The 25,272-nt window shown below is 34.8% G+C and overlaps 1 protein-coding gene across 4 annotated transcripts in view; it reads left to right on the forward strand.

Annotated features, from left to right (window-relative positions):
- Positions 1 to 25,272, forward strand: part of LOC118203715 (uncharacterized) — a 234,507-nt gene that overhangs the window by 64,620 nt on the left and 144,615 nt on the right. For all 4 annotated transcript variants that reach the window (XM_085821500.1, XM_085821502.1, XM_085821505.1 and 1 more), the window contains 2 exons: positions 10,022 to 10,135; positions 24,001 to 24,114. In XM_085821500.1, coding sequence (XP_085677626.1) covers positions 10,022 to 10,135; positions 24,001 to 24,114 — 228 coding nt within the window. The remainder of the gene's footprint in view (positions 1 to 10,021; positions 10,136 to 24,000; positions 24,115 to 25,272) is intronic.

Genomic DNA, 25,272 nt, shown 5'->3' on the forward strand with positions numbered 1-25,272 from the left:
GTTTTTAATAGGCAATGTACACTGTGTCCATAAAGTCATTATGCGGCCTTTATTTTTGCACCCATTGGTGGTAGACACATACTTCTAAATACAAAAATGTTTTAAATGAAACATATAATCATGTTTGGGAAATTTGATATTAAAAAATCAGTTTAAAATATTACGAAATCTAACTTCCTATATAGGCTACATAATTTCCTACATATAAATCTAACTTCTTCAGTTATATTTAGCAAATGTTTGAACCCTTTCTAAAAAATGAAACATAAATTTTGACTATTCTACCACAAAAATGAACTGAGATATTACACTTTTAAAATTTGGGGTTTTATAAATTTTGAGAGAGCTAGAAAATCACACATCGCTTCCTTTGAGGGGTCAGTAAAAAATAAATTTAGGTACTTCGATGTTGATTTTTTTTTCCATTCAATGATATTGCTTTGCGATTTACTAATGTATTTCGTTGTTTATTTATTTATTTATTTATTTATTTTTTTTGTTACATGTGACATACAGAAAGCATTTTGATGCAAATAACTCATAAATTTTCAAATGTTAAAAAACGCTATTAATATTCTCATGCAGTTTTGTTACTTAACAATCATCATCTGATAATCATAAAAAGTTTAGTAGTCTAGAAATGCTTTCATTTCATTTTATGCAAATAATGTTACTTAGTTATGAGCCGATATGAAAGCTGTTGCTGTTTTCTAAAATAGAAGAACTTGAACGTTCTGTAAATAAGATTTAAGTATTGAAGAAACATATATAGAGATTAAAACTTTTCATGATAATTTATATCGGGATGCTGGCCACTAAATCTATTAACATTAGAAATATTTTCCTAAACGAAAATTTCATTTTTAGTTATTTACAAATTTATTTGATTCACTCTTTATTATGGGTGCGACCCATGAAAATTTAGGAACATGGTCCGAATTTTTAAAATTAAATAGATAGGTCAGTTTTCCTCATGCGAGGGTCAAACGTTTAGTTTGGTTTATGTGACTGAAGCAAAGCCTCGAGGACTATCTGCCTAAGGGAAAGGATGCTTTCGTGGAGGACGTTTTGAAGGAAATTGGCTCGTGTACACGTTACACATGGGGAAAACTACGAAAATGCCTATGCAACCAGCCCGTTCGCGGATTCGAATGTTTTATATTTTAGAACGAGAATAATCTTGCATTAAGTAACTACAGCAACTCAGAAGAACGTATAAAAAGTCAGATTTCGTGAATTTTGTAAATCTGATTTTTTAAATTTAAGAATGCCCTAACATGAATATTTTCCTATTTAAAGTATTTTTGTAAATAGGAGTACTTATCTATGACAAATCTTTGCGAAAATAAAGGATGCGTAGAAACTTTTGTTCACAAGCCGTATTATCACTGTCAGTGCAAGTTAGTACTTTTTAATAAATAAAGATTTATCTGAATTGCAGATCCATGTTCGGTAAATCCTTGTAAGAATGGTGGATCTTGTATTGTAAAAAGTAAAAAGGCTGTCTGTGAATGTTTAGACGATTTTTTTGGAGAAACTTGCGAAAATAGTAAGATTTGATTTTTCATTATGTGAAATATGATAGGATTTATTAGAAATAGAGACCAAATTTTAAATATTTTTTATTTGCTGCCCTGCTTCTGTATGTTGAACAAAATCCCATTATAAAGTTCTGCAATTTAATTTATTTGATTAATCTTTACTAATTATCGCTCTCAATTTATAGCATGTTACTCTAGCAATATTGCGATGAAAGTAATTACGAGCGATCGGATAACAAATAATACTGTGATTAAATTTATAAAATTAATATTTGGCGTCGGTGGAGGCCAAGATCTGTTTCACTTAAACATCTGAAACTCCCGGATGAAGGGTGTACCGTAAATATTGCGACAAACTTCTAGGGAAGATAGAGCACATCATAAGGATTAAGAATTGCACAGGAACCCATGCCCAGAAGCGTGAATGTACGCCAACAGGACGTGCTTCTACAGGAGAGTGCTAGTGGAAAGTGCAGATTGCCTCATTCGAGCGGTAGGCACCATACGAAGAGTATGGAACGCTATACGAACGGAGAGCTTGCAGAGATGTACTTAGTAAATGGAACAGCTGAGGATAATGGACGAATCGTTGCACGCATTTATCGAGAACGCTTCTCCGACAGACATCAACCATACTACACTTTGTTTGCACGTCTGCATCCAAATTTATGCGACTACGAGTCATTAAGAAGTGGAGTCGTTTTGGATTGGGTGTTCGTAGCCATCTGAACAGATCATTCCCGCATCGATGGATTGGGCGTGATGGACCGGTTCCCCGGCCCCCACGCTCACCGGATTTATCGAGCCTTGATTTCTTTTTTATGGGGAGTCATCAAAATTGTGGTGTATCACGATCCTGTTGTGTCTGAATTGAATCTCGTGGCAAGACTCGCAGCTGCTACAATCAAAGAAACTCCAGGTTTGTTTGAACATGTATGGCAACCAATGGTCCGTCGGTGTCAGGCATGTTTGGCGTCTGATGGTGCAAACTTCGAGCATCGGTTGTAACATTCAAGCTATTGTGCACCATTTGTATTCATGTCCATTAAATGCTTAAAATTAATCACTTTCTTGTTTTCTTTCCCATCTTCTACCTCTGCTACCACTTACCCCTGACATTTCTGGGTAATAGGTTCCTATGCAATTCTTAATCCTTATGATGAGCTTCACCGTCCTCTAGAGGTTTGTTGCAACCTGTATATGTATTTTTGTAGGAATGGATTTCTTTCCCCCATCCCATGTAAAATGCTGCAGCGCTAACAATAACCTACTTAAGTAAAGCGATAACTTCTCTCTTGGGATCTTCATACGCTTTCACTCGTGTGTGCAGTTTCGCATTAGGACAGGACTGCAACTTCGGGAATCAATAGATAAATACTGACGCTAAACAAAGGAGAAGGAAGGTGCATTCAAATAACAAAACTACTTTTAGGCGCTTCAAAAGAATGATTGGAATGTCACTTAACAATTCCCGAAAGCAATGAGCCACGCACTTACGTGATGGTTGAAAGAACCAGGTAGAAAATTATTCAGACGTTCGGGCGACCTGCTGATATATGAATGGTAGGGCGTTTTTGGCGACTTCGATGTGAAAGAGTTAAACAAATCAAAGCAAAACTTTATACTCTTGTAAATATTTACGTTATTTGTTTACAGTTTATCTTTTATTGCTACGTATTGTTTCTAACGATTTATTTGTTTATTTGGTACATTTTACGTACAAATTTTTTATGTATTTTTAATCTAACTTTTTATACTTCTCTTTAATCGAATTCATTGCTCCTAATTGTGCTGTATTTATTTTGTACACTAGTCGTTTCGCGGTCAGTCGCATAAATTAGTTATTATAGAAATGAAAAAAATGTTTTATTTCACGTGTCCATCTAGTAATTTATAGTAACAGAGATAAGGAGTTACGTTTATTTGGTGCGTTGTTTTAATCACTTAGTTCGCAAATCAGTAACAGGCAGATTAAATTTGAAAGAAAAATTGAATATCTTGTGCTTCTTAGAATGGCAACAAACTGGTATGTGGAAGATGAAAGTATTTTATATCTGCCAGCGGGAACACATTTCTTTTAAATCGCTGAATTTAAATTTAAAAGACAAATAACGCTTTGCCGAATGGCAGCCCATTCCGCTTAAATGGCTGAGTTTTTTAACAAAATTTGAAATATAAATATCTTACACTTGCCGAATGGCAACTCGTTGATCTTAAACTGTCCAGTTTCTTAATCAAAATGCATTAAACTGGCACAGCTAAAAACAAAGTAAAAATTCGTGATTTAAGTTGCTCATCTTCGGGTAGGGGACTGCGCGTGTTCAAAATTTGGTGGCCCAAGGTGCTGTATTTTTTCACAGGGTGACTAGCATACATACGTACAGATTCTTCGTTATTTAATTATATACCTTATAATTCTGAATTAATTGACGGAGTTATGAAGACAGCTTAATAACAAATCTAAATATGGGCAGAAACGTATCTGACGGACCTTCGCGGAAATTTAATGATGTTTGGCCAATCTAGCAGCATGTTAGAAGTTTCCGGAAAAAGCATTTTTATAATCTAACCTTTCTTGAAACTTCCAGAAAAGCTGGATTACCCTACAATTGAAAACTTCAGTAAGTTAGTTCAGTGATTCATTTCAAACTCGTGTGATTGTAGTTGACCTTCTAGACTTTTAACTATGAACGATTTTGCTGGTCTGTGACATTCATCGCGTGCCTAAAGGAAATTTGCTCTATGTCTGGTTTCCTTCTTATATTATTCATAGTTACATGACCTGGGCGAGCTGTCATATGTTGCTGTCTTGTCCAAGGAGTCAGTGTAGAGGAGTCAAATAGAACCAAAATTATCCAGAACAGCCGCAGCACCATCAGGCCAGGACAGTCGAAAACATGGTTTGGAGAAAGTTCGATATCAATACAGTGAGGACAGTTATTATAATTTCGTTGACCATCAGAGGATATCTTCATTCCTTTCAAGTGATTTGTCCTCAGTCTGACTATAGTAGTGGAAATTACAATTTAGGGCAGGAATGGAATTCTTGATTGATTGGGAGACTTCAATATTGCACTTTCCATGGAAAAGAAAGTTTGACAAAGCCTTCGAAGAGGTTGGACTTCTGCCTGTTGGTCCGCGGAGGGTATTTTATTCCCCCTCAACCACCCATTGGAAATCCAATGGAGGCATTACCCGATCCGCCACCTGGGGACGTGCCCTGTAGGGGTTACAGTCTGCCCCGAGGGGAGCTGTCATATATTTTAACAAAGTAACAGTTCCTTTCTATTAGTCTGGTGTAATTATTAAAGAAATTTTAACGAACTCGCATCTCGCAAAGACATTAAAGAAATCTTCTCCGTTTAGAATACGATTTTTTTTTTCTGATGGAACTAAGAGAGATGAAAGACCGGAATTTTACTTAACGGCCAGGTTCGTTCAGAAGCTTCGAACTGTTGCGAAGGGTGAAGGGCCCTGTTCTTACGTAAATCTCAGAACCACAGGTGGAAGCTCCCACTGAAACAATGTGTTATTGTTCTGAATTTTGAAATATTTCATGTTGCGAAAATCCTGATACTGAATGATAAAACCTGAAAAATCGCATAACTTTTCAGATTTTTATCATTTTGTTATCACACATACTTTTTGCTGATTATCAATATTACAGACGATCTTACTATACTATAATAACGAAAAAAGGCCTAGTTTATTTTTGCGTACCATGATATCTTGAAAACATGCTGACATTGATGGGAGAAGCGCTTACTAAGTTAGCAGAAGAAACAGAGTAAGCAATCTTAGCTTCTGTGTTGTGTGATTAAATAACAGTTCAGGTACATTTCGAAAAAAAAAGGGGGGGACAGTTCTGTATCTCCCGTTCTACTGGGCCGATTGACGAAATTCAACTTGAGTTTTTGTTGTCTAGAAAGTGCGACTTAGGATATATATTAGATTTATATATAGCATTGTTCTAATATAAATATTTTGACATAAAATCGGACTTTCTCTGAAATAACATAACGATGTTTTTTCCATATTTCAATTATACGACTCAAATTACGTCAAACTACCGAATTTGTACAAATACCAACATGGTATAACGTGATTTGAGCCTACTTAACAGTCCATTCAGACAGGCAGGTACTTGGCGATGTAGAAGAGTCATCCGGAATACTTGGCTGGATTCCTATTACAAATGTATTCTTGCAGTGCGTTTTTCCATGTTAGCACTCTATGCATCACATTGCTACCACCACGCTCAAGAGAATCACGGCCACCCATCAGAACCGGGAAGACGGTGTCCGCCGATAACATCGCGGCAAAAACATCGCGGACGAAAATGTCGCGGAGAAAACAACGCAAGGCGAAAACATCGTGCTACAAAACATCGTGGGAGAAAACATCGCAAAGAGAAAACATCGCAGTCCTAAAACATCGTGGTACAAAACATCGTCGTCGAAAATAAAGCGGTTCAAAAACTTCGCAGTTTAAAAACATCGTCGTCAAAAATATCGTGGTAAAAAATAAAGTATCTACAAATCATCGCATGACGATAACATCGCAGACATGCTTTTTCCATACATGCTTTAATAACTGTAAATGAATATTCCCATAAAGATTTGTGAGCGCAAAATGTAAAGAAGGATAATTTTTACTTTCACATTTTTTATTAACTAATAAATTTTTTCTGAAAAAGTAAGAAGGAAACTTAAGCATAGAAAATTAAATGCAACTTATAGATTATACTTTTCATGAAAAATTACCAGTAAAAACTTTATAAAAAATGATTTATTAATGGCCTTTGTTAGTTAACTATGTCGGTTTAAAATTCTATTAATTGCTATAAGTTGCATTAATTTGTTATACTTAAGTTTCCTTCTCACTTTTTCAGAAAAAAATTATTAGTTAATAAAAAAATGTGAAAGTAAAATTTATACTTCTTTCCATTTTGCTTTCACAAATCATTATGGGAATATCCATTTACAGTTATTAACGTATGTTTGCGAAAAGCATGTATGAAAAAAACATGTCTGCGATGTTATCGTCATGCGATGATTTGTAGATACTTTATTTTTTACCACAATATTTTCGACGACGATGTTTTTAAATTGCGAAGTTTTTGAACCGCTTTATTTTCGACGACGCTATTTTGTACCACGATGTTTTAGGACTGCGATGTTTTCTCTTTGCGATGTTTTCTCCCACGATGTTTTGTAGCACGACATTTTCGCCTTGCGTTGTTTTCTCCGCGATGTTTTTGCCGCGATGTTTTCGGCTGTAACCGGGAAGACACACAACCCTTTCTCTCCGTCGGGAGGATTGTTCTGCGCAATTATATAGTTCACCTTTTCTGCTCAGCACAGTCGTAGACGTAGGAATGTAAATTCCAACATTTAATACTAAAATTCTTTTTTTTATGCAATTATTACTGCGCTACTTTTTGTATTTTTTACAACTAACAAAAATATTATGTGACATGATTTTATGATTTCACTAAAAGCAACTTATGTAAATAGGCCTGAATTTCAACTTGGTCTTAATCCAAAGCTGCCTCCACAAACGCAACCCTTCCCTTTTGCTAGGTAGAACTGCCAGTGGTCAGCGATCTTATCCGTAAAAGCTCTTTTTATTGTCAATTCGAGCAATTTGTCTACAGTCTAAAGATTTACAGTTTCTATTTTAAGGCAAAGTTGTAAACATTTGTGTTTGTTTAATTGTATTTTTTATTCATTTCAGTAGTTTTATGAGTTGTTTTTATTTATTTGTTTATTTAGTACATTTTATGTGATAATGAGTGTAATTTTATGTTTTGAAGCGTTAGACGGTCACCTGATATTTTCAGACTGCAATTTTTAATTTTTAATTCATCCCGCATCTTTTATAGTAACAAACATTTTAAAATGATTCTGATTCATGCAATATTCTCTTGTAAGAAAATCAAATTGAATTGTATAATATAAACCATTATCAATAAATTTCTTTGGAAGTACAAAATAAAATTTTCCGTGACAAATGAAAGAAATTGGGACCTCTCAAACACTAAAGCTTAAAATACATTTCGCATTTAAAAGAAGGTGAGTTTGCTATCTTACAACAGGGAACTGGAAAGATAAGAGGACGAGAAGACCGCCGTATCTTATAATTCAAGCCACTTCGTCTCTTGACATGAGTAGAGGCCTTTACTTCATCAATGCTCCTACCGCGAGAGATAACATCCAAGACATCCAATCAAACTAGGATCAGAAAATATAGAGTCAGGAGGGGCGAGGTGGAATAATCCTTACAACTGAATACAGCCTTGCTAGATTATTCTCTGATTCAGTATTCATAGTTTCAATTACCCACAGTTTATCGACGGGAAAAATAATTTTTTTTAATTAAATAATAATTATAACATTAAAAATTCTTCAGTTTGTTTGTAATTTTTTTGTCTTCACTAGAGGCTGAATAGTTAAGGTTGGTGAATACTGGTTATTCAATCTGGTTTGGGTTCGACTTTAAACAAGCAGCCAGTTCCATGTCTAGTTCCCGTAGTTTTTCCCATGTGTAACGTGAATAGGAGCCAGTTTTCCTCAGAATGTCCTTTGTAGAAGCATGCCTTCTCTTAGGCAGATATCGTTTATAGATTAGCCATATTTAAATAACCTTACATTTTTAAGCCTGCTTTTTCGCCTAATTTTAAATTTTGCATTGAAATGGCTTTCTTTCCATTAAATAATTTTGAAATTTTTGAAAATCGCAGAATTTTGTTGTATTACCAAATGCCTTTATTTTTCATATATTTTTATTTGATTTACTATAATATTTCAGCTGCTGATTTTTTATGTTTTATGTGCTTTTAGATAAGTAGATTCATAAACATTTAAAAAAATTATGAAGTTTGAATGCTGACAGACATTTCTTGTTAGTCTTACATTGATCATTATCCTCTCGTTTGTACAGGGTGTTTCATAAATTGCGCGGGTTTTAGAAATGCAATAAATTAGTCAAAGCTCATAAAAATCAATTTTTTTGTTTTATTTTCTTTTTATTAATCATCTCTGCATAATACTCCCTTTTTCTTCCTTGTACGAAGTAAAAAGGAAGTATTGTAATCGCGAAAAGTTTCAGGCAGCATATTTCAACGAAAATATCCATTTTGACCGCTATCGAATGCAATTTAACGATGTTTTTGCGTGACATCTGTATGTAAGGACAGGATAAAACGCTTTTCCTCCAAAAAATTATCAAACTGCTTTAAAGGAATTCTGAAGAGAATTTTTCGTGGTATCTGTACGTACGTATGTATCTCGCATAACTCAAAAACGAGTAGCCTCAGAACGTTAAAATTTGATATAGAACTGCTATAACATGTAGATGCGCACCTCGTATTTTGGTTGCAATCGGCAGCACCAAACGTATATAAATATATTTACATATATATCCTTTCTGTTACCCGGCTCAGTGATCTCAGTTTCTTTATTCTTACATGTTTGTAAATTGTGCATTTTTTGCTTTAAAAATGATTGAATTATGTTGTTTTTATCTTCCGGTTAAGGATTTTATGCCTTTAGTAAATCTGTGTGCAATATTTTTAGAATTATCAGCAATTTTAAAGTTGTTTAATTGCCGCTAAGCCTGTTTTAATGGCGGTCATTGATGTTTATATTTGAAACAGGAGACTAGTGGATTTGTTGCCAATCTAGAGAAACTTAGCTTTGCAACAACAAAGATAACGCATTCATTTATTATTGCCCAAAATTTGGATACTGGAAACAACTTTATTTTTTATCAGGATAACGATACTAAGAACATGTCCCTCAACGTTCGCCTTTGAGGTATCTATAATCGTCCACAAGCTCTGAAAACATCACTGCAGCCGCCATATCTTAAACCCAACAGAACACATCTGGAGAGAGTTAGAGGTTAGAGTGCGAAGACACAACATTAAAACGAAAACTGAAATAAAAAGAGTAATGATGGAAGAATGGAGGAACATTGGTGCAGATTTTACTAAAAGTACTGGTGAACTCTATGCCTAGAAGTTTGAAAAGTGTCATAAATATTGCAGGATATACTACTATAAAATACTAACTCACAGAAATACTACAATATTTACTAATATGTGCAGATTTCTTTAAAGCGTACGAAGAATTTTGTGAGGAACTTTTCTGTTACTTTTTTATTGTTGATTTTTAAAAAATAAAATTTTGATATATTCATAAAATAATTAATGTGGTTTTGGTAAGAGAAATTTATAGGTATTATTGAAAAATTTTCATTCTAAAATATTAACTTTTATTAATGAATAAAGTAATATTTCACTGAAACTCGTAAGTGTACGAACACGTTTGTGGGCCACTGTACACATTTGTTTTCATTTTTTGACTTTTTATTATTATATTTTGACTTTGAAACTTGTCCTTTTGACTTGAAAACTTGCATGTTTTTGTCACTTTCGAAAATTGTATTGTTTCTCAGTCATTTTACAATTTTTATAGAAGTGGAGCTATGCGAAGAAAATTCATGCGAAAATGGAGGACAATGTCGAACGGAAAACGAAACAATAAAATGCGAATGCACTGAGCCTTACTCGGGATCAAGGTGCGAAATAGGTAATTTTTGCATTTTATTCCCTGCATTTAAAAATAATATTCTTTAAAGTTATCATGTTATATTTTTAAAATATTGATATAAATAAATTAATTGTGTCGCTGCACGTAAAACGTACAGTTAACTTCCTTTTGACGAGGTTATACTAAGAAATACATCGAGGATTAAAGCAAAATTACGGCTTAACAGAAACACAGGAAACAAGAATAACCTTAGAATTATTATAAAAAGTACAGTTAACAACTGACCTGTATTTTCAAGTAGTTTAATTGGAAAATATATTCATTTGGATACGTAAATTAAATAAATATAAAAATAAATAAGTAACGGAAGACTAAGTTCAATGAAAGTTGCTTCTAATGCTATTGTTAGAAACGAAAGGAAGCAGTATCCAACGATGTGAGATATAATACTAAACTGAGTTATAAATGGCAACTCAGAAGATTAAAGGTTGTACACGTGACTTATTTCTAATATTGAGCAACTTGCGTTGAACGGATAATTTAACAATACTTATATATTCCAGATTACATATAATGAAATTACATACTGCTACCACCGCGGTTATGCCGCGTATTTTTCTTTTCTTTTTTATATTTTACGCAAAGTGTTTTATGCGTAGCTGATGATTTGTGATGTTAATTTTTCCACAATTCCTCAAAAAGCAAATTAAACTTTCTCTCTAGACAGGAACGGGTTAATAGAAAACTGATTGTAAATCTAAAAAATATAGGAAATAATGCTTATGATGCGTTTGAGAAACATTCTCCTTCAATTAATATGAGTTAAAGCTCAAGAACTATTTGATTAAGGAAAGGATGTTTTCGCAGAGAAATTTCTGATGAAAACTGGTTTGTATTTACGTAACATGTGTGTAAATAGTGAAAAGTTATCATGCAACCATGTGCGTTCCCCGGAATTTAAATCTGAGTCGAACTGCCAGTGTTCAACAATTTCTCGAACAATCGTTGCCGGGTTCTGTAAAGTAGAGATGCCGTAGAATGGAAGCAGTTCAGCAAAGGTCATCAAAAGTCATTGCTGTTGAAAGAATTTTGTCAAATGCTTATACCTACTAATGTGATCTGTAGTGAAAGAATGTAAATTTAATTAATTTTTCTCAGGCAATTCAGTATAGTTCATACAATTCAGTTTCATGAAATTAATTTAGTAATCATGCAATTCAGTTTGGTTCAGTCAATTTGGCTCGAAATCGCCCATTTGGCGACAACATTGGCGGTATGCCGTAGACGGATGGAGAACAATCTAGAACGAATTCTTATCGGTTCACCCCAGAAGGCAGATCAAAAGCTACATATATCCTGATTCTACGCGTTTTACAGTGCATTGCAAGAGAGTATCTATCGTAGTGCATCGTCAGTGTATCGTCGAGTTTTATCTCGGGTGCGTTGAGCTCCGAGACCGATCGACCGAGCCGGGAGCTGCACTTTAGTGTTTTGCAGTGAAAGTGTCTTCACCGTTGTAGCCTGAAGGCTGTGTTGCTGATTGTTTCAGCGTGTTTGTTTTAGTTTTTTCGACAACTGTAAACGTCATTTTGGAACTGTCCTGAGTAATATTGGCTAAATAAATTGTGTTATGATTCTTCATTAAGTTTTGTCACCAATCAATACAAATCCACGAACCCGTAAAACGCAACAATATGTCTGATCACCAGTCACACTAGAAATCAATAGAATTTTACTCAAAATCTGCGATAAATAAGATTTTTTCTCCCTAACTTTAAATCATGCTAGTGTTGGTAACTGTGATGTGATATATAGGTAATATCAGCCTGTATTGTCTCTCTTGGAATGGTAATAGGGAAGCCAGTTGCCATAGCCTTGGGCCCTCATCGTAACCCTGAAGAAAGCATGGATGTCTGTGACTGTATAATGTCTTCGTGGCATGAGAGCCTTAAAATATTGTCTAACCGAAAGTCCTCTCGTGAATCTGATGGATAGGGTAAAGGCGTAAGAAATCGATTCTCAATCGGTGGTACGCAAGACAAAAATAGGTGGTACGGAAAGAAATAAAGTGTTTTTAATTATTAAATTCAAAAATATCTTGAAGAAAAGCACAATGGATAGAAATTTCTTGTGATCGAACTTAAGCTAGAGATTTCAAAAATAACACACTTGTTAACTTTTGTCTAAACCCCCAGCCCCTAAAAAAAAAAAAAAAAAAAATTAAAAGCGTTTCAAATAAAGCTGTTCAATTTTTATTGCCTGCACAACCTGTTTGTGTGAACAAGTATTTTCTTCTTGAAAAAAAAAAAAAAAAATACAGAACGAAATTAAAATTGGATCTTAATTTACGGTTAAAGTTAAGTGAAATAAGAGAAGACGTAAAGAAATTGATCTCTCTTAAATAGGCCCAAATTTCACACTAAATTTTAGAATTAAAGAATTATAACTTAAATTTTGACAATTATAATGGTAACCAACTTTTAATTTATTTTTTTGATGTGTACGTATTTAATATAGCAAATAGGTTGCGCAAATGGCAAAATATATTTTTGTTTAATATTTCTCTTGAGAAACGGAAAAAGAATCATTGTAAAATGTAGTAGTGGTACTAAAGTTTTTCAATTTTTGTTTAGATGGTACGCGTTAGTCACTAAGCCAAAGATTTCTCTTGAAGAACTGGGACTGAGCTAGGGAAAATACACAGAAAACACGGCAAGGCCTAACACAACGACAGGTCCCACTCTTGGATCTTGGCTATTATAAAATGCGTGGATCTGGTCTAACTGTAGGTTGAGATCGCGAAGATTAGAAACAACAATAAAAATGCAGTTCGCAACTTAAGAATGTCTCTGGAGCTGGAATACATTCTACACATTTTGACTTCAGCAGAGCTGTTGGTAGATTTTGCAGTAGCTGTGATGAATAAAGTGGCCACTCTTCCTTTATTAAGTTATTGGCAGGACAATGGAATGAAATCTTTTTATCTTCATTGATTCGCATGTTACACTCAGAAAACTTTTCCTTTAGAATCTTTAGGCAATTTCAATTTTTATGCATTTACCATTTCAATATCTGTGCGTTAGCGCAATCATTTTAATAGAATTCGCCATTTTTTCAGAAAGCTCCAAACTTCGGCAGCCTTGAGAAACAATGTCTTCATTTTCTTCTGCGGGATCTTTTTTAATTTTGATTTTCTACATTCTAACTGCTCTCCTTAAACTCAATTTTAAAATACGTGTTTGTGGGATTTGCCTGCAATGGAAAGCCCTGCTGTACCATTTCAGCAAAAACACAGTTTTTTTTTTACCACAAAATAAAATGACACAATGCTTTCAATACATTCTTAAAGCGACTGCAAAAACATTTCCAGTGGCACAAAAAAAAAAGTTCATAAAGCTATTGACTGATTTTGGAGATAAATACATAATTTAAATGTAAAATATATACTTAACAAACAGCACATTTTCCCCTCAATTTTAAGTATTTTTTTTTCTGTAACAGAAGCAAAATTCCACAAACTTCGTACTACAGAATAAGATTTTGAGAAAAATTGGAAAGGTTCATTACATGAGTAGAAAAAAAACCCTCATCCATGATGACTTGAAAATCGAGCTTGTAGCGGACCACATTATTAAATGTAATAGAGTTTCTTCATAATTGGACTTAGCTGTGGGGCTGACAAATTTCAGAAGTTCTTAGTTGAAAGATCATTCCAGAAAATAATATAATCAGATCTCACATGCTTAGAGACCACAACTTCCTAACTTAGCTTTGACTGCTGAAACGTTTAGTGAATTTTGTCTGTCGTCACTGTGCGTCTGGTTGGCACAAGCGCAGTACAGGAGACAAAACGCTCCTTTTGAGTGCCACATAAGCGACTTCATAATAAGTATCCGTAAGAAGCTAAAATCCTCCAAGGTGATGGCTCTAATATTTGAGAATCAAATATTATATTTGTGACTGCCACATTGTTCTCAGCTTTACTTTGGATACAAAACGAACTATTTCTTCACGACAAATCCCCAGCCATTGTCGCATTATAGGAAAGGAACCTGCAGATGGCCTATCCAATGGTGGTTCGGACATAATAACTATTCATATCTTGATTTGCTTATTAAATTAAAAGGATTAGGTCATCGTCAATGTATGTAAGACATTTGACTGTTGGTCAGAAATGGGAAACCGATGCCGCGATATAATTCGTAAGAAAGTAAATGAGAAGCTTATGATGACTTCTTCAATTTAGCTTTCCTTTTCACTGTCTAAACTTATCTTTAGTTTCTTTCTTAAGAATAAGCTCGCTTAACTGGTCTCGTCTAATATTTGCTTAAAGCCGTAGTCTTTAAGTATTTTGATACCTTTCTCTAGCTCAGATTTCAAATAAGTTGACTAAATGAAACTTTCTTTAAATCAAACTCTTTGATAAACATCTTAATAACATCGTCGTCCAAAAGATCTATGTCAGAATCCATCACAAAAAAATTGGACACCTCAAAGTGCTGGCATACCGCGTAGAAAAAGTAATACTTACAAAGTCGTAACCAGGGTGCAGAGCTCCGTGCTGTATATAATTCTTGATAAATTCGAAAATCTGTGCATGTATTAATATTTTAAATTAATTTGCGTTTTGGCTCAAATTGAAGAATGTAGGAATATAGGAAAAAAACCAAAGACTAAGGTAACAGGTTAATTAAAATAACCTTCGATCTAATGTATAGAGAACGAGTACGGGGAAATCGAAAAATTTCAGACATCTATAATTAAACACCTAATTACTAGTTAACAAAGCTGTCGTTTGAAAAGTTTCCAGACATCATAATTTGCTTTTTTGCAACAGTCATTTACATCCGGAAACCTAAGTGTATATTTACCATATTTCTTTCATTCCTGTTAGAAATATGTACGACTGTTTTTTGACGTAATAACATTTTGTTCTTATTCAGATCCGTGTACCCAATATCCATGCAAAAATGGCGGAGTTTGTAAAATAAAAGGTTCAAATTATTTTTGCGAGTGCCCAGACAATTTTATCGGAGAAAAATGTGAAAAATATACGTTCTGTTTCCTACTTTAATCGCACATCAAAAGAGCAGAGCATCATGTGTGGAAATCCAAGATTCACCACCACTGATTTTTTTATAGAGCTCTGCGCAGCAAATCCTTGCAGAAACCGAGGCAATGTACAGTAAAACACAAGAAGGAATTTTGTAAGTGCCCAAGCACTTATATTGGAGACCATTGCGAGATAGGTGAGTTTAGCTTCTTATTTAGAAAACGCATCAGAATTCCGTTAAATTTCGAAACATATAATTTAATTTGTGGTTCGTTTGCAGAACTTTTTGTTTTAAATATAAGCCGGTTAACTAAATATGCGAAAATTTCAATTTGGCGTATAAATTATCTCTTTCCGGAGTGTTCACGTGACCTTTCACGTTGCAGCCAATAATAAAGCCTCTTTTGAACGAGTCTATGTGTTTTGGCAGAATGCCAGCCAAGGTTGCGTTTGAGACGGTCGAACTATACCAATGACAACATTTTATTGTTACATGAAGAACATGGAAAATTTGATATCAATAGAAATTTTAAAAATGTGGCAAAAAAAATCAAAGAAATATCTAAAATTAGTTATTTCAGGAAGAAAAATCTAAAATTAGTTATTAGTTATTTCAAAAAGGGAATTATTTCAGGAATAGGATTGTCAAGTTGCTCAAAAAAAGAAGTCATCAACATCTAATTAAGAAATATCTGGATTAGACTAAATATAATTCTTAGTACCAAGACTCCAAAATACATGCATAGATGATTAATACTATTTAATATTTGGTCCTGATCTGAATGACGGTACCAAGTATTTTCATTCAACATTCCCTAACTACTATATCTCTATGTGGACGAAACACACAGCAAATATTTTCGGTAATTGAATAAAATTCTGATATTTTAATTTTGTAAGACTGATATTATCTTCGAAAAATCTGTAATTTTGTTTCATTTTATTTGAAATACTCTTTATTTGTTGTTAATGAAACAAAAACGGATTCTAGGCGTCTTTCGACACGCAATGAGATTTCTCATTTGGAGTTTTTACTAATTATTACTGGAATGCATTGAATAGTCGACAATGATACCGTTGGGACGGTTCGGGCCTGTCCTATATTGCCTCGCATTTGTGCTCCTTGGCCTTCCAGAGCCTTCATTTCGTCGGCAATTTCCTTGTAGCAACCATTGCTGCCAACATCTTTGCACAGCAGTGTCTTTACGCTGCAGGTGGCAGCCTATTGCTCGGTGTGACCATCCAGCTTCACGCAACCCTACAATGCGACCACGTTCGTTTAGTTGTCTGTAAGGTCTTTGATATCGTCGTAATGGCATCTTCAGTTGCTTCTTTACGGAATTACAATGGCAGCAACAACAACAAAAACAAATAAAAAAAGATAAATTTTCTGCCTCTGTTATTGGTTTTATACGTTGGTGTGCAAAAATTAAGGACGAAGTCGAAAAATTAGCATATCAGCTGAACGAAGAGGCAGAGCGGACAGAAAGACCAATCAGGAGATTAAGTAAGGTGATGTACGGTAGCACATGCGGAGATATGCAGGTAGACGTAATGGGGGAGTGTCTGAGTAGTATAAAGCATGTTGTCGGTGTAAGATCAGTATTTCTGGGAAAGAGATTGCACGCCGTATAGCAGTTAAAATCACACCGAATTGCTGCCTCAGCGAGAAATGGCGAATAATCAATCTGTTAGACGACATCTGGATGCTTTTACCCGAGGTCGAATCATTGGGAAGTTGGAGGAAGGCCGCAGTGTGACAAGTGTGGCTGCAGAGTTCGGAATTGCTCACAGCATCATTTCAAGACTTTGGAGACAATTTCAAACTACAGGAACAGCTATCCGGGGGTTTAGTAGTGGTCGTCCACGAGGAACCACACCCGCAGATGACCGGTATATTGCCTTACAAGCCAGAAGAAACAGGCAGCAGACATTGGGAGAAATTGCTAGACACACGACACAGGCGACTGGACGACCGATATCGCGTTTTACCGTGGCCAGAAGACTGCACGGTGGTGGTCTGTTTGCACGACGCCCTGTACGGTGTATACCTCTAACGCCTGCCCATCGGAGAAGGCGTTCTCTGTGGTGCCAGGAACACCGGAATTGGAGAGACAATGAATGGGGACGAGTACTCTTTACAGATGAAACCAGATTCAGTCTGAGTAGCGATTCTCATCGCATACTCACCTGGAGAGAGCGGGGAAGCCGCAATCATGTCTCGAACATCATTGAAAGGGACAGGTATGGAGGTGGCGGTGTTCTCGTTTGGGGAGGCATCATGCTTGGTAGTCGTACAGACCTTCACATCTTCGATGCAGGTTCAGTCAACGGGACCCGTTATTGTAACGAGATTCTTCTTTCATATGTGCGTCTTTTTAGAGGAGCTATGGGTCCGCAGTTCCTTTTCATGGACGACAATGCACCATGTCATCGCACAATAGCTGCCGAACAGCTCTTAGAGAGTGAGGATATTGAACGTATGGATTGGCCGGCACGATCTCCGGATCTCAGTCCCATCGAGCATGTATGGGATTTTCTAGGCAGACGCTTGGCAGCTCGTACCTTACCACCAGTAACGATTCCGGAGCTTCGATTGGCGTTGCAAGACGAATGGGCAACAATGCCTCAACAACTCATTGACACCCTCATTCTCAGCATGGGCAGACGCTGTGAAACCTGCTTAGCAGTCAGGGGAGATCATATCCCCTATTAAAGACCGGATGTTTCTTGCTGGACACCCATCACAGGGATGTTTCGGCCTTCAGTCGCATTGCGCTCCATGCTACTTTTTCAATAAAGCTTCTTTTTATCCCTCTGATTTCTCTTTTAGTAAGTGTTGCTTACATTACTCATGTCCTTACGTATTGGGGATCTTACGGTATTAAATATGTTGATTTGGAAAGCTTTTGTGCAAAGTTATATTGAAAAACCGTCTCGTCCTTAATTTTTGCACACCAGTGTACTTTGCGAATTGAGCACTAGAAATGCGCACTATGGTCGCAATTCCTATTCATTTGCCTTGAAACTTTGATTATTTGCATGTTTTTGCATACCAAATTTCATCACGATCGCAAAAGTTCTTCTTGATGCTTCGATCTTTTTGCAAAAGAGTATATTTTATAGATGTTTTCTGGACAGTTTATGCCTTTCGGGCGGCTATAAACTGCCCAAAAGACGCTGCGCCTGTTCGTTGAGTAATCTGGACATATTTCATAGATGTTTTCTGGACAGTTTATCTGTTTCAGTGGTCTATAAACTGTACAAAAGAATTTTTTTTAAATATTTCAAAATTACTTCACCAACAGACTCAGCAGAATTATAACTAACATCCGTACAAGTGAAAAAGTCCAAGTCGGAGGCTGTCTGATGTGCACACGGAACACTTTTTGCTTTTAGAAAATCCAGGTTTGTCGTTATTAATGCAGGTGCTAATTGGTCAGAAATACAATTCTGTGAAATATTCAAGGAATTTTCGAAAATATTCTATGAGATTATATCCCTCGGAAATCGACCGATTTTCCAAGGCTTTCGCAATAATATTATTCTTTGTAGTTTCTATGTGAATTATACTACAAACTGCATAAGAAAAATTCAAATGCTCAAGTGGGAGTGATAGTAAATATCGAAAATGGTTAGAACAGTGCTTATAAACTTAAAAATGAAACGATAATGTGAAAGGATTCAGATATTAGTATCACAACAGAGGTTGTTATATGCTTTCGCTTGAGGTCGCAGTTCAACAGTCGGTTCTTCTGTTCAATCTTTGCAAAGAAAACATTTTATCTTCCTTTTAACCTTTGTTATTAAACATCACTTTCTTCATACTTACGGTACGTAAAATTCAAGAGCTAAGTCACAAACGTTTTAAAAGCAGCATATATTTAGATTTTCAAATACAATGTCAAATGTTGCCATTAATTTTTCAGACTTTTCTCAGTTCTTCATATCAATATTCAGTTTTCTTTGTAACATGGCATCCACGACTTTTATCTTTTTATTATTGACTTTTTAGCTTTTTAACTTTATTTATTAAACGTAATTGTTTTTGTATTTACATCACATAAAATTCAACAGGAAAAAACAGCATATATTTACAATTCCTTGTACAGTGTCTAGTGTTGCCATAGTTTCTCTTATATATATTCGCTACATTACGCCTTTAAAAGTAATATATGACGATAACACTGGATAATAAAAATGAAAATAACAAAATAACAAAAATGATCTTTCATTTTTGTTGCTATGCTTTTTTCTATATTCGCTATGCTATTTCCTTAAATAATGCACAGCGGTAGGATTTGGTGGCAACATCCAATTATTTGAAAGTGATACCGACACAAAAGTGATACAGTTAAAAAAGCTGAGAATCAAGACTAAAGAAATTAAATAACGAAGAATATTCGCTATGCTATTTCCTTAAATAATGCACAGCGGTAGGATTTGGTGGCAACATCCAATTATTTGAAAGTGATACCGACACAAAAGTGATACAGTTACAAAAGCTGAGAATCAAGACTAAAGAAATTAAATAACGAAGAATATTCGCTATGCTATTTCCTTAAATAATGCACAGCGGTAGGATTTGGTGGCAACATCCAATTATTTGAAAGTGATACCGACACAAAAGTGATACAGTTAAAAAAGCTGAGAATCAGGACTAAAGAAATTAAATAATGAAGAATATTCGCTATGCTATTTCCTTAAATAATGCACAGCGGTAGGATTTGGTGGCAACATCCAATTATTTGAAAGTGATACCGACACAAAAGTGATACAGTTAAAAAAGCTGAGAATCAGGACTAAAGAAATTAAATAATGAAGAATATTCGCTATGCTATTTCCTTAAATAATGCACAGCGGTAGGATTTGGTGGCAACATCCAATTATTTGAAAGTGATACCGACACAAAAGTGATACAGTTACAAAAGCTGAGAATCAAGACTAAAGAAATTAAATAACGAAGAATATTCGCTATGCTATTTCCTTAAATAATGCACAGCGGTAGGATTTGGTGGCAACATCCAATTATTTGAAAGTGATACCGACACAAAAGTGATACAGTTAAAAAAGCTGAGAATCAGGACTAAAGAAATTAAATAATGAAGAATATTCGCTATGCTATTTCCTTAAATAATGCACAGCGGTAGGATTTGGTGGCAACATCCAATTATTTGAAAGTGATACCGACACAAAAGTGATACAGTTAAAAAAGCTGAGAATCAAGACTAAAGAAATTAAATAACGAAGAATATTCGCTATGCTATTTCCTTAAATAATGCACAGCGGTAGGATTTGGTGGCAACATCCAATTATTTGAAAGTGATACCGACACAAAAGTGACACAGTTAAAAAAGCTGAGAATCAGGACTAAAGAAATTAAATAACGAAGAATATTCGCTATGCTATTTCCTTAAATAATGCACAGCGGTAGGATTTGGTGGCAACATCCAATTATTTGAAAGTGATACCGACACAAAAGTGATACAGTTAAAAAAGCTGAGAATCAAGACTAAAGAAATTAAATAACGAAGAATATTCGCTATGCTATTTCCTTAAATAATGCACAGCGGTAGGATTTGGTGGCAACATCCAATTATTTGAAAGTGATACCGACACAAAAGTGATACAGTTAAAAAAGCTGAGAATCAAGACTAAAGAAATTAAATAACGAAGAATATTCGCTATGCTATTTCCTTAAATAATGCACAGCGGTAGGATTTGGTGGCAACATCCAATTATTTGAAAGTGATACCGACACAAAAGTGACACAGTTAAAAAAGCTGAGAATCAAGACTGTGAGCCCCCTGATGCTAAAAAAATTTGCACAATTCCAAAACCTGCTTAATTTATGAAAGTTCTGTATAAATATCAAGACTTCTGCGGTGATTCGTGTAGTTAAGACCTCAAGTACAAGCATACGCGTTCTCGTATACTTAGTTTTCATCGATAAAATATTGAAATTTAGTTGGACTGTTCGGAATAAAATAAAGAACCTTTCATTAAACTAAATTTAATTAACAAATTTCTAAATTATTATAATTATTTCCAAGGATTTAATCTCGGTTTAAATCCGCATATAGCGCCAGAGACTCACTTCCAATTCTTATATAATCTAATCTATTACTTTATAAAGAAAAACTATATAGGGTTACATTAAATACTTGGCGAGAATAAATAGGCGCCACAGCGGAATGAAAGGGAGTTGCAACAGACTGTAACTTTTTCTATCACAATTCGTACTGTATTGTTAGAGTGTTATGAATGGAATTACGTTATGTTACATGTAAGGTGGCCGGTATTAGAGTTATGATTTTAAAAGAAAACAACATTTTTAGCCCAAAGCATAGCGTTAGACCCAAAGGGCTATTAGTCCCAAAAAGGCATTTTGCATCGTTTTACTTTCTGTGTTGCGCCACCAAATATATCGCCCTATATTATATTTAAAGAAATTAAATAATGAAGAATCTGCTTGAATGCATAAATGTTTCTCGCATTGTGAACAAACCAATGGCACCTAGAGCAATCCAATTTTAAATAACGTAATCCTCCAACCGAACATGTGCCATATTGGAACAGCCCGAATTTTGAATTTGTTTTATTCTCTATTTCAAATTTTGTAAATCTTTAACGAATTATTGATTAACAAATCCAGCAGTTTCAAAGCGAGCAATGGCAACACTGCACGGAAGAAAACATTTTTTCACCGCGGGAGACTGTATCGAAAATTCTAAAGATAATGCTGCTTTTAGATATTTTGTGATGTTGCTGTTGAATTGAATTTTATGTGGTTTAATTGCGAAGAACATGATATTTAATAAACAAAGGAGACACAAAATATTAAAAGGCGCCCTTAGGGGTGTAATATAAAATTTAAAAGCTTTCAGATTTTCTTTTTCTTCCTTTTTTTTTTTTTTTTTTCCCTTTTTAGGGCCCTTTTTACCAGTAGTATTTATGATTTTATTACAAAAAGGCTCATCATCAAGGATAAGATTTGGAATTATTATTTAAAAAACGACAAAATACGCAACAGCTATCTACTAACAGGAGGGATGCTTTTATGGAAGACATTTTAATGGAAACGAGCTTGCGTTCATATTATACATGGAAGCAACCACAAAAACTCCCATAAGCTCGCTTGTTGGGATGTGAGCACAGGCCAAATTACTGGGTTTCGGCGATTTGACCACTCTGCCGCTCAACCAAGTGAAAGGCGAAAACCGTTGATTTTTTAGTTTCAAAACCAATCTCTAGATATTTTTTTGCAACATAATTACTGTAACTTATTTAATGTTCGGAAAACACCTACCAACAATTTTCGAATCGGTTACACATTTTCAGCAGCTAATAGTGGTACTGACAATCGCATGATTTCTCGATTTTCGAATTAACTGGCCATCTCTTTCGCTATGTAATTGAACTCATTTTCATTTTCTTTTGGACTACTTAAAAGCAAAGTTTTATGGAAGTTAGCCACAAACTTACCAGCTTAAAGCCAATATTTAATTGACCATTCAAGAGTTAGTACACGAAGTACTAACAATGCATACGGTTATTTCCCTACGATTTAAAATCGAGGATAAGTATGGTTCCATCTGGCAGATAATATGTTTAATTCATTGAATAAACATACTTCCATAAATAATATTTAATATTAAAAATTGCACAAAATAATATTAAGTGTTATTAGTCCAAAGGGGCTTTGTCCCTGAGGGACTATTGTTTTCGTTTTTCGATTTTGCGTCGAAACACTATAAATGGCTGTATCATTTTTCAAACTGTTGCCACCAAATATTATCGCTATTTATTATATCTGAAAAGATTAAATAATGAAGAATCTGCATAAATGTATGTATATTTCTCGCATTGTGATAAAACAACGGTACCTAGAGCCACACACGCTTGAATGATGTAGTCCTACTGCGAATATTATCATCTGGGAAGCCCAGATTTGGAATTTGTTTTATTATCGATTTCATATTTTGTTAACCTTTAACGAATTTTTAATTAACAAACTCAAAGACTTGAAAGCGAGCAACGGCAACACTCTACAGGGCAAAAAAGAAAAATCTTTTTATCTCCATCGCGCGGAACTGTGTATCAGAAATTCTAAAGATCTGCTCAATTTAAAATTATTTTGCGATATTGCTCGTGAACTGAATTTTATGGTTTAAGTGCAAAGAACATGCATTATATTTAATAACTAAAAGTAACACACAAAATGTTAAGAAAAAAACACTCCTTTGGACGTAATTTAAAATCTGAAACCTTTCAAATTTTCTTTTTTTCCTCATCATTTAAATTTTAATGCTAATTATAATAACTTCTCTATAATAGTAAAGAAAGGAAGAAATTTGCCTATAAGGTACTTCTCTTGCCTTCTTCGCATGTCTTCGTGGTGTGGTGGTCTGCACGCTGGGCGAGTATTCCAGAGTTCAGCGGTTCGATTCCCGGAGAACGCGTTGCTAATTTTTCATTCCTCTTTCTCCCCCCACCCAAAAATACCTAATGTCTCTACATGCCATATGAATAAATAAAGTTACATTTTCATTGAGAAGTTTCGTTGGAACTCTTTTCAGTGTTTTCAGTATGCAACACACGCTACAGAGCAGGCTTTAATGCCAGTTTTTGCAAAGCACTTTGATGTCACATTCAGTCTGCATTATTTCCTACATTTTTAATCAATTATGTGCTCACGCATTGCCAATTTCGAGCCAATCACTGTTATTTCATCCGCTACTGCATTTTTAAAGCTCACAAATTTTATTCCTGACAACCAGTTACGTTTTTGTTATTTGGCAACTCGATAAAATATTATTATTTATCAGTAATAGCTCTTTAATATTTACAGAAGCGGATCTGTGTGCAGAAGATTCGTGTGAAAATGGCGGAAAATGTCGAACGGAAAACCAAACGATAAAATGTGAATGCGTTAAACCTTATTCGGGATCCAGATGTGAAATAGGTAACATTTTAATATTTTATTTCCTAGAATTGAAAATATACTTGGAAAATTTGCTTTCGCGATATTTATAACATTATATTTTCAAATCAAGTCAGTAAATGTATTAGTTATATAATTTCATGCAATAAATACAATTAACTCCCGATTTGCTTGGGTAATACTCAATACATCCACGACGAACTTAAAATTACAGTTCTATGAAGGGCAATTCAGAAACACGAGAGACAAGAAGAACCATCATAATTGTTATAAATATATGGTTAAAAATTTACTTGTATTTTCAGGTAGTTTAATTTAGAGCATATGTTCATTTGGTACGTAATTTAAACAAATATTAAAAAAAAAATAAGTAACGGAAGTATAAGATCAATATATGCCCAATAAAAGGTCTTTATAATCATTTATAATGAAGTCATTTATAATGATGTCGCTATAAATGAAAGAAAGTAATTACTAATAATATGATATGATTCTGAGTTATGAAATCTTTACGTACAAGCCATATACCGCCGAAAAACGTCTTTATCAAAACTCGGTTTCTTGCAGACCGCCCAGTGGTCGGGTTCTCATTAGGGAAAGGTTAGGTTATTTAATTACGGCAAAGCCTCGAGGGCTATCTGCCTAAGGGGAGGGATGCCTTCGTGGAGGACTATCTAAAGGAAACTTACTCGTATACACGTTACACATGGGGAAAACCACAAAAACACCCCTGCAGCCAGCCCGTTCGTGAGATTCGAACCTCGGACCGAAATACCAGTGTTCAGCGACTTCACCGCTAAGCCGCTGGTGGTCCGATTAGGGAAAGGGAAAGCATTTCAGTGTCACTAGAACACACACAGACAGAAGAAAGGTCCTTTAATACGTTTTTATTATCTAGTATTTCTGCGCCAACCTCGCATCCCAACGCCGTATTTTGCCGACCAATTTTCTATCAAAGAATCTACAATTAGAAAACCCCTGGGACCAGAATTTCTACATAACAGAGGGTAATTAAAATAACTTTTGATCTAATGTGCTCAAAAATTGTAAGGGGGCAATCCAAGAAATTCCCACGTCTAAATTGAACTTCCAATTATTTATCACATCTTTTATTTCAAAGCTCCCCTAGCATAATAATTTGCTTTGCTGCGATAATTATTTCCATGCAGAAACCTCACA

This window comes from Stegodyphus dumicola, chromosome 1, assembly GCF_044657685.1.
Source record: "Stegodyphus dumicola isolate Sdum_Otavi_A_Nest chromosome 1, ASM4465768v1".
Lineage (NCBI taxonomy): Eukaryota > Metazoa > Arthropoda > Arachnida > Araneae > Eresidae > Stegodyphus > Stegodyphus dumicola.